The sequence below is a fragment of the Ochotona curzoniae genome, unplaced genomic scaffold, assembly GCF_017591425.1.
Source record: "Ochotona curzoniae isolate NIBS_2020 unplaced genomic scaffold, NIBS_Ocur_1.0 contig_3498, whole genome shotgun sequence".
NCBI lineage: Eukaryota > Metazoa > Chordata > Mammalia > Lagomorpha > Ochotonidae > Ochotona > Ochotona curzoniae.
Window position 1 is genome coordinate 40,278,519 of NW_024465885.1, and position 11,482 is coordinate 40,290,000.

The window sequence follows — 11,482 nt, forward strand, 5'->3', positions numbered from 1 at the left end:
TCCGTGGTGTTGGGTGAGACCTGCTTTAGAGAACTGACGCATTACTCACTTCAGAGGAGCACGCTGGCGTCAGACAGATTCTTTTTCATTGCACTTTTCTATAGATAGGGAAACAGCACAAAGCCAATTGTCCATGGAGATGAAAATGGTAATCTCCCCTGAAGGTGAATGATTTTACTCATACTTATTACTGTCGTGTGAGAAGGCACAATTCTATCGCTACGTCGTCCCACAAGGCAATCATATCTCCAGAAAACAGTGCTACTGAGCCAATAATAAAAGTATTTCAAGGTTTTAGAAAGTTACCATTGATGGAGTCTAGCACCTTGCTTCAGCAAATTATAGTTTAACTTCTGTATTTTGGAAAACCTTACGATACTTTCCCACTTATTGGCATGAAACATTAGCCCCCTAACTTTTGTCATGTTCATACAGGATTAATTTTTGTGTTATATTATATTTTAAGATATAAAATTATATAAACCGATTAGAGCACTTCATAGAGTGGATGAAAATGGATTTAAAATGTTTATTTTTAAGCTTTTAGTGCAGTGCCTTCGATGATTCTTGGCATCCCTGTAAGTTCCTATTAGTGTACCTGGCTTTGAGTCCCAGCATCTTTGCTTCTGATTCTATCTTTCTGCTAATATGCACTTGGACAGGTATTGCTTGAGTCGCTTCCACATATGGGAGAGACCTAAATTAAGATCGGGACTTTTGGCTTCAAGTGTAGCAATTGTGGGCATTAGGGAGTGAAACACTAAATGTAACACAACTCTCCCTCACTCTCTGTCTTTCCACTTTCATTTCTCATGTCTTCCAAATAAATGAATCTTAAAAATGAAATTCACACAAAATTTTTAATAATACACCTTTTCAAAGAACCTTTTAAAGATACCTTGTATATAGAGATTGAAGACAACTCTATAAAGTAGATTAATTGGGAAGATGTTCTCTTTAAGATACCTGTTTGGGATAAAATAATGGATATATATGTTTTCTTAAATTGTCATATGGCAGAAAAACTTGAAAGAAATACAGGTGGAAAGAATTTATTAGGCTAAATATCTGAGAATCTCCAGTTCAGACCATGCCTCTGATCTCTGTAGACATTCTCATTAATTCTGAGTCCACTTAACACATGGCATACCTTCTCAGACTGTGCAATAGAGAACTTTCAGCCCATTTGCTTCCAAATTGCGATACACATCTCAGTCTTGGCTAATGCCTTGACCCTCTTACCGATAGGTGTTCCCACTCCATAACCTTTGGAGTCAATGAGGCCCCCGATCTGAGTGAGGTTGCAGTTCCTCTGTGTAACATACTCAATGCTGGTGGACTCCATCAGCAAGGCATAGTCTGTGGTGAGCACTCTCTGTATTCCTTCGTCACTGTTTTTAACCAGGGCGGTCTGCTGTCGGCTGCTCATAAAAGCCCACATCTTCTCATAAGTGGATATTTTTGATTTCTGCAGGAAAAGAAAGCATACCCACCAGCCAAAGAGTGTGGAAAAAAATATGGCCTAAAACTATTTAAAAACTCAGTGGTTTAAGCAATACAAGGGATATTCTTTCTTAGCAGATGGAGAACCAAGATTGATGATCCTTGTACGTGCATTTGGTGTGTGAAAAGAGCCCAGCTCACCACAGGAAAGACCTTGGAGGCGCTCAAGAAGCTATGGAGAAAAGGGGGATTTGGGTTGATTGATATGAGACACTGGCTCAAGGTCCTGTTGTTGCTTTCATTTAAGCGGAAAAAAAAGGAACACTGGCATCAATAATAGCACTTGTTTAATGAACTGTGGCCACTTTGGAGTAAGCCATCATGGCATCATGGCCAACGGGCCATAATGTATCTTACTCCCTAAAGGTTCCACTCACTGACCTCATTTTCCTCCAACCACTCTACTGTCTCAGATATGTAAATTATGATACCTGATCCAGCATTCTTTTGCTGGGATGGCTCTAGGCTAAATCATCCACTTTCTCTACTTCACTTCTGAGGGCACGGCCATCCATTTTTCTTTCTCAGAAAACTCAGAATATGAATGCTTTTTTCAAATTAATACTCAGATGAGAAAATGCTTCATGTTTTACTCTTATACCTCTGATGTACACAGTTTTCATTGCAATTATATTTTAGATAATTAAGATATGCCTATTTAATTTTGTTTCAAAATGTTCTGACTTTGCCATTTCCTTGATTCTTCATAGTTTTGAGAGACTCAGTAATAAACTATATATGATTTATCATATTAACATATGTATATATATACCAGTTCCTCATCATGCTACTTCTTTGTTAAAAATATCAATTTTATATTGCTTAGATATTAACTTTCCATTTCTTTGAACAGTGATTGTTTAATTCTGTTTTGTCATTTCCCTACTATTCTCTTCTTCTCCAAATTTGTTTTCTATTGTCAATAACCACCCTTTGCCCATTTCAAGGATGAATGCTACAATGCAAATTAATATTTTCTCACTAAGCTAGTTCTCTTGCATTTGTGTAGTTCTTTTCCACATTAGATTTCTTGGCAGGAATGTATATGTCATCTCAGAAGTGCAAAGGGGCTTAAGACATGAATTTGTGCCATAAACAATAAATGAAATACCTGTGGAATCAATTCTTAGAGTGGTTATTCATGTTCAAGTGTTCCTGGGGGCTGAATTCCTAGCTCTATTTAAATTTTTCACTAATACCATGGGCTTCATGAATTAGAAAAGGACAGATGGCTTTATTTCGGATTGTTAGGCATTTGAAGAGCCCCCTGAGAAAGACTGTGAGACAAATAACAATTCAATCAACAGTACCTTGTAGCTATTGGCATTTTAGCGGACCTATTGTGTTGTGTATTGGATCCCAGGAACCACTCTTCAACCCAACAGACAACTGTAAATGGGAACTCACATCTCCCCAACAAAGGAACGTTTTGTCAGGGTCAATGCCTCATGTAATGTGTGGTTTCAGCCTTGCAGAGTTTGGTCATACTAAAGTCATCATAAAGAGTTACCCTTCCAAGTGCACGGAGATCAGCGTGCCTTTTGGCAATAAACGCACAGTGGGAAAAAATTATTTCTCCATCAGGAAACTATCTTAAGGGAAAATACTTTTCTTTGAAGTTGTCAGAGACTGCAGATATCAGCTCACTCACACCACTGCTTTAACAGGGGAAGAAGCTTTGACACAGAGGGTTTGGAAACTTGAAAGAGTCACAAAAAAGTTAGTATCAGAGCTAGTTCTGGACCTACGACCCTAATGTCTACTTTAATTCTCTTTCCACTACACCTCGCTCATTTGATGGAGGTGGATGTCTACATTGCCAACATTCTTTCAAGAATGCTGTCAATCTTTTTTGATCTTTATTTAAAAATATAGCTTTTGTTCATGGAATGATATTTCCTGAGGCAGTTTGCTGGTTGGATTCATGCTAATAGAATGTAGGAGTTAGTCTCTATGTAAAATACTGTGAAACACTTTTCACCATATTTACCTTATGTTAAAGTAAATGTGATAAATACCAGAATCTTTTCAGAACATTATGGGCAATAAAATTAAAGATATGCTTTATTTTGATGCAAATGCATTTTGAAATCCATGGATTTTTTTTTTCATAATATTATTTTTCTAAGAAGTTTTTGGAGACCTCACATAGTTTTAAAAACTGGAGTTTTGGTCTATGGAAACCAAGGACTACAGAAAAGAGTTCATATATGGTAAATAGGTAATGTATCAGAGGAGCTAATAGGCATTAGAGGGATACAAATGGTGTACAGAGTTGCCACTGAGTCCTTTTCAGGTGTGGCTCTCAGATTATCTGTGTTCAGTTTTTGGAAGACCTAACTATGATCGTGGCACAAGACTGTCTTGTGCCTCTTAACACAAGCAACTCACCTAAGTCATGCAATACACAGTTGCACAGAAAGTAGAGTAAACTCTAGGAGAAGAGAGATCAGGCTCGTGGTTCTACCACAATGGTCATTAACTGCGATATATCTAAATGCCCACAGAGAGTTTTGCTCTGGTCTCTTCATTGCTTGGTAACAGTATCCCGTCCACCATCATGTTCTTCAGTGTAAGAGTATGGAGTCGATATCATGATTTTAAATGCAATATCATCACCTTTTCTTTCTTCTTTCTTAAAGTAGAATGTTGCAAAGAGGGGCAGAACTGTTTTTGTGCAAGAAAACCATTACCCAGGAAGTAGTTGGCTAAGTTGAGGGTGTAGGAACCATCAACAATTCCTTTGATCCCTCGCTATTCAGACAACTTCATAATGGTAAACATAATGGAGTCAGAGGAGTGCCTTTCTGCGTTTGTGTAAAGTTATCTTTCATTTAAAAAATTTGCTGCCAAGGGGTTCATCGTATTCCACATTTAGAATTACAGATTCTGAAATACTAAGGAGCTTACAGTTCACAGGAAGACAGAAGACGTGGTGAAGAAACAACTTTTTTAATAGTTGGAAATATCTGTAGATAGTTTAAGGACCTTATGGTGTAGGAAGTTTTATACCACTCTATGCACGAAAGAGTTCTACTCAAGGCTTCTTCAAGTTCCAGATTCTCCTCTTCAGGTCAACCCCTTTCAGATTCCTTATTCAAATTCCTTATTCCTTATTCAAATCTTGAGGTTGGGAACACTGCAGTCATGCCATGTCAGTTAGTACTTATTTTGCATTCTCTCAAAGTTTAGCAATTTGACAGTAACTAAACACTACTTATTCTTTGTGTCAGTTTTCATCTTTCAGACATAGATGTTAATAATTATTGAAAAAAATATGATTATTCTACATAGAAAATGTAACTAAAAATTCAAAGGCCAATCACACTGTATGAATGATGTTCTGGGCATTTTACATTTTTGAATTTTGTATAGTCTTAGGGATCATGTTAAATCAGTGTAAATAATGAATGATCTGCATCAAAGAATAGACTGATTGCCTCCCGTTTTACTGCATATGTCAAAAGTTAATTAAAATACTTGTAATATTCTCTGAGCTTCTTAGCCAAAGTTGGTAAAATTGAAATAAAAAAAGCTTGTATTTATGAAATCTGTAAATCCAGGATTTAAACATTTAATCTCCAAAGGCATGAGGTCTATATAAATATATTTTGTCTGTTTAAACCTGATTATGTGAGTATTCTGTTACTGATTAAACATTGTGTTCAAAGAGTAAACATTTTTAATGTGGATTCTGTTATAGCAAAGTGTTACTTATTAATGTTTGATGTCATTATTTATTTACTTTGGCTCTATGAAGCATGCAATTTAAACATTCACTGGGAAATTTATAGTGTATCTGTGGGTAGTTAAGTAGAACTTACTGAAAATAATAATGACTAGCTCTTGCAGTATGTGAATAATGTCCTATGCATTTTGCATTTATCAATCAAATGAATGTTAATAACCTTCATATAGCAAGTGTCATGATTGACACCTGAGAAGATAGGATGTCACATATGGAAGTGATGAAGCCACAGTTTGATCACAGCAAGCTGGTTCCAAGATCTGTGTTTCCACCAGCAGAAAGTTCACTATTTTAATGAAGAGGACACCTAACTCTTGCTTTGATTAACTTTTGATCAAACTTTCTAAAGGCCTAATCAAAATGAGTAGTTTGCATATGTTTCCATTATAGTTGGAGCTGCAAAAACACTTTCAGTAATTGCACAATGTATGGAAAACAATTTACGTGGCTTCTAAGGGCTTTAGATAAAAATGTAGACAGTGTTGTGTGAAGTGAAACAGAATCTAGAGGAAAATGTGAATAGTATTCATGTCTTTTCCTTTCCTTTTAGCAATAATTTTCCTTTCAGTGAGTAAAAACATATTCAGTTGTGGAATTTCTGAAACAAGATATAAAGTAGGTGTAAATTGTGGAGTGCTGTATGGTCTTCAGGTTGGTAGAACCTTGATTTTTATACAAAGGTTCTTGTAATGCTTCATTTTATTGAGATAAACAGAATTTGTCACATTGTTTCTTCCACGAGGTTATATACACACACACACATATATACACATATATATATGGCTGCCATAGTGAAGTTGCAGATCCCACCATTCACAGGAATGAATAACTGCAATTCTACTTCACAGTTACATACCTGATGATTACATACATACACATACAAATGCATGTAATATATATGTCTGCTTTTACATATAACTACATGTACTTCCACACATATTGGGAATAAGTTATTGATATTTGATCTTGCAAATGTGGCAAATACGTGCATAAGGACTAGGCAAAATATTTACCATATTCCTTTTTAAATCTCTGGATTTTTTTTCCTTTCTGTAAATTCTAATTTAATATAATTTTTTTTTAAAACCACCAGCAACCTGGAAAGCAGCTGTGTTGAAATGCAAGCTTGTGAAAAGGGCTGTGTCAGAGGAAGACAGTTGCTTTAAAACCACCACTTCCTTTACTATATGTTTAAATGTATTATCTCACTAAATAATACATTTACATATGATTTAAAGATATGATTTAATTTAGAAAAAGTACTCCGAAGGAAAGCTATCCGGAGAGAATTTACAGTCCAGTGGGAGACCTCTGCCTTTCGAATGGATAAAATATGATCATTGCAGTCGATTATGCTCTTATCCTGAACTGATGGAAAGTTATGACATTTGCAGATTCTCTAAGGTTTTAAAAATTCATGGGTTCCCTTTTGAAAATTCCCTCAGTGGGATTTAAACACCTTTGCTAAAATATTTTTTAATGTTTTCTTCCTGTCTATAGAGTTATAGATAGGTCCATTATGGGTAATACAGCAGGCTTTGAAAAAGCTTGACTTAAATTGACCTCATGGCTTTCTTCTCAAACAGTTTTTAACACATAGAGACTTAACATTTCTGACACTGATGGTAAAATTAGCCGAGTCTTTCAGGTTCAAGCAAATAGCAGTTGTGCAGAATGTGACTCTGTATGCAGAGCAATTTCTTTCATGTTGTGTTTCCTCAAATGCTTACTTCTGTCTGAGTTCTTGTTCTTCCTGCCCAGGGTAACTTAGCACTCCAGTCCTCCAGCTGCAGTGCCCAGCAACCCTTTAGAACAGCTTTGAGGGTGATTATAGCCTCTTAACCACTTCCTGGAAAGGCGATTTTAGAGGCTAGAGTTCCTTATTCCCAGAGCTGTTCCAATGTCTCCAGACCGTGACAGCCAGAGTGACACGTCTGCTATAATTTTTTTAAACCTATTTTATCCAAGTCATTTTAGACTGAATCACTATCTAATCTGTGTAATCCTCTTGCTTGAGGCTGGGAAGACAGTGATTCGTTATAAGGCAGGTTTCTTTTCAGAACTATTTCTTACATGAGGATTTTGTCGTTGGATTGGCTCACGAGCATTTTTTCTGTTTTATTATGTCCTCACCACTTCCTCTGTCTACCCAATTCATGATTCTTAAACACCTGTTGCACTGCAGGTGACAGGCACTCATGCATCTGGTCTCCCTGTTTCTTTTCAGATCTTCAAGCCTTGCACCAGGGTTTTATATTTTCCCCCCTTAGAACGTTTTTTTCAGGGCTGGGGGTATCTTGGAGAAATTATAAATTGAGCTGAAGTAAGCTGATTTTTCTCACTCAGTTTCTCAGCTAAATTCCTATCTGAAAAGTAGTCTTTTCGCAAATAAATAAAGTAAAATGGGCCCAGGAACAGTATCCATGGATTAGAGTTTATAACTGCCAAAGTCTTTGAATGTTTTTAACATTCTGGATCTTTGGACTTGAGTGGTGGTGTGTAAGGTTGGCCTCTGCCCATGGTGCTGGCATTCCATAGGGGTGTTGGTTTGAATCCTGGCTGCTCCACTTCCCATAGCATCCTTGTTATGGCCTGGAAAAGCAGCAGAGGCTGACCCAAGTCCTTAGTCATTTTGCGGCTCCTGGGGGGTTACTGTCTTAAGAGACAGAGGAAGGGGGGCCAGAAGGCTCCGAGAAGGTGAAGTATTGATGTGAAGCAGGTCTGGACGGAGCCCCCTGACTGTAACTGCCCTCACTCAGGGACTTGTCAGTCTCAGGTGCAAGTACACTGAGACTTAAGGCTGGAATGTTCCTTTTCCTTGTGGAGTCATCCAGTTTAAGAGCTCTGAGTGTATATATACCACTCCGAAGCTTTCTGACAGCCTGCCTCCCTCATGGGGAAAACTAAGTCGGATTTAGTCTTTGTTCTCCTTTTGCAAATAAATTCCTTCTTGATAAACAGGGTTGCTGGGCCACAAGCTAACTTGAAAAATAAAGTGTTTGGCAGCAGCGTTGCTTCCCATGGGGGTCTGTGCCTCTCCCTTCTCCCTCCCACACTTTCTCCCCTCTCTTCTTCACTTTCTGTTTCTGACAGAACCCGTCTCTATCAGAGCTCATTTATGAAACTGCTTGCTTATTAAAAACATATTTTCTGAATCCCTGCTGTGGGTCCGGCATTGTTTTCAATATTGACAAATAAAACAGACCAAATTCCTACCCTCAGGGACTTACTTTCTGAAACTCTCTGCAAGTTGATCCATTGATCCCTTGCTTGATTTTGTTGGGTAACTTACATAGGCTCTTTAAGCCCTTTATTCCTCATGCTATCTCAGTATTCCTTTCTCACTTGTCCCTTATTGGATGAAGTAAGATGATACACGTAGAACATTCGAAACAGAGTGCGATTCAGGATTCTTGTGTAGTCCTTGATGGTGTTTTTATTGATGATGGCTGTATTTTTGTCCCATTCTGCTTAATTGAAGTGCTAATGGCCTCACCATTTGCTTGGTGGCCTGAGATGTCAACTTTATTTTTGCCTTGTTTTCAGGACCATGTAGTCAGCAGGTACCTTCTCTGAAAACACTCTGGGGGAGAGGCATACATGTCTGTTTTGTGGCATTCTCCAGAGCAACTATAATGCAGTCAGCAGAGTGCTATGGAGAAAAATGAGGACCAGTCTTCTCTGGTTCTAAAGATACCCAAGTACAACAAAGTCAAATTAAATTGGAGAGATGCTTTGCAAGGACCTGGATACCTGGTACCATGGCAAGGTAGGGTCTATTGCTTCTCTAATTGCTAGCCTGGATCCTCTCCGTCTGTGCTTGTAGTGCTCATTCGGAGCATGCAGAGTCTCCCCACTGCTGGCTGCCCATTTCACAGTACTTTAAAGCTCAATGACATTGGTTAGTGAGCTAAACATCTCTAATAATTTTGCAGAAATGACAGATTTGACTTTGGCATTGTCACTTTACCCTGGGTTCTTTTACCAGCAGCCCAAGAATAGCCTGTATCTGTATTTTAGGAAAATAGATCCGTAATCTTACAAAGTCATATATTGAGAAGTAGTTGTTCTTAAGACATCATTAACCAATGAAGATGACACTCCTAGTATTTGCATATTAATTAAACCAATGACATAATCTTAAAATACACTGTTTAAAAATACTTTTAAGGTAAAATAAATTCTGCTTGTTATATTACCCTGTTTTTTCTTTTTGATAAAACTCTCTACATAATACGCTTTTAATACAACAGGTCTTATCATAATTATTAATTATCAAACTTTATTTTGCAGGTGGTGGTCATTTTTACCAACAAATACTATTATACAAAAAGTGTATGTGTTTTTACCTTTGTTTCTGCATGTAAACTACAATTTGTCACAAATCAAAACATTCTACTCAACTCTGCTATTACAACTTCGGTTTTGATCATCTGAGTGTAAAACCCTAACAAAGATTTCTTTAGAGTTTATTCTGCTTGCAGTTGTTTCCTTTATTCATAGTGCTTTTCAGAAGACCTGGAGCGCTTTCTGATTAATCCCAAGGCATACACTTTTGAGAAAGTCACTTGGCCTTTGAACATCTTATTTTCTTCATAAGATCAGTGCAGCATGATCTGTATTCTATATTAAAACCGTTTTTAAAAATAGGAACAATGGTGTGTGAGATTTGATAATGGATATACTGAGACTTAATCTATAAGTAAGAAAGAACTCAGTTTCATTACCCTGTGTAACTAACTAGAAAGATCTGAACAATGAAATGCACTTGATGTTAAGGTTAAAATCACTCCAACTTAACACTCCCTTCATGTCCCAGAAGGTGTTCAGGGCTGAGGAAGCACTTCAGGCATGACCAGAAACACGATTCCTCATTGGTGCACACAGCACGATTAACCAGAGACCATGACATTGTCTTAATTGGTTTCTAGGTTTGCACATAATTCCATCTTGTGCATGTTTTCTTGTACAGAACAAATAGAATATAGTGGTATTCAAGCATTCTGGTTGTCATCATTTCAGAATAAGAAGTCTTGATCTGGTTGGCACTACGAGTTAATAACTGATTAATGAGTGGTTAAATTGTACTCACAGTGAGGGATTTTCTTTTCTGGTATAAACGTAAAAGATATCAATCTGTGGGTTACAGTATTATATATTAAAGACATCTGGCTGTATACCAAAGAGATTGCTTGATGCAGCATGCTAGAACATAGGGATTCATTACAATTAGATTGTCACTGAAAGTTATATTTCAATAAAACTTACCCAACATTTTGGGGGGGCAGGGGAGATGATTTTTCTTTTGTATCCCTCTCTACTTCAGTATGAATGGTTAGGCTCTTACCTTGAAGAAGGTCATTGTTGATCCGTCTCTGACTGCCCCGTATTCTATCTTGGTTTGCTTTGCCAGGTCATCTGCTGAGTCTATGGGCGATTCCATTCTCTCTACTGTTAAGAAAGCAGCCAGATTGGCGGTGTAGGATGAAATGATGATTAGGGTGAAAAACCACCAGATTCCTCCAACTATTCTGGTCGATAGAGCTTTGGGCATCAACTCTGATCCTGTGACAACATCATCAGAGTAAAGGTGTTAGAGTCAGAGGAAATCAGAAAACTCATTATAGCTCAATATTATTCTACAGAAATAGGTCCATCAAGGCTTGCTATCTTACATATAAGTAAAATAAATACATTTTCTATAATATGGAATGAAATCTCATGGAGTCTTTTAAAATATTTATTATTGCTGCTTGAAATATAGTTCGTTGACAATTGGCACAATTAAAACTATTTAGCCATCGAAATTCTACGAATAATGTTTAGTTTCATCTCTCAGGATTACAGCGTCAGCACCAAGATGTTTCGCCTTTTATTATTATTTTTTAAAATGCATCTGAAAGTACAAAGTAAAATGTTTAAACTATGGAAAGCCTAGAATAGTATTGTATTTTATTCATGACTGTACAACATAAGACATTTTAAAATATGTTGATATATCGTGTCATTTGCTACATGTACTTTATCAAAACATAGGATTTACAAATAAAATGGAATAAAATACAGCTCCTATTTGATACTAGATGAATTTTGTTGCATTATCTTTAGAAGGATAATTGTGTTTTTAAATATTGATTCTTATTTGTCTGAAAATGAAATACTCCTTTAAAAGTTTCATTTTTTCTGAAATACTTCTTTCTTTTTTTTTTACTAGCTTTGGGGTTTATTGAA

General features: G+C 36.9%; 1 protein-coding gene across 9 annotated transcripts in view; it reads right to left on the bottom strand.

Moving 5' to 3' along the window:
- GRIK1 (glutamate ionotropic receptor kainate type subunit 1) overlaps positions 1 to 11,482 on the bottom strand; it is a 410,134-nt gene that overhangs the window by 21,288 nt on the left and 377,364 nt on the right. For all 9 annotated transcript variants that reach the window (XM_040980713.1, XM_040980710.1, XM_040980711.1 and 6 more), the window contains 2 exons: positions 10,599 to 10,816; positions 1,243 to 1,468 (listed from right to left, as the gene is read on the bottom strand). In XM_040980713.1, coding sequence (XP_040836647.1) covers positions 1,243 to 1,468; positions 10,599 to 10,816 — 444 coding nt within the window. The remainder of the gene's footprint in view (positions 1 to 1,242; positions 1,469 to 10,598; positions 10,817 to 11,482) is intronic.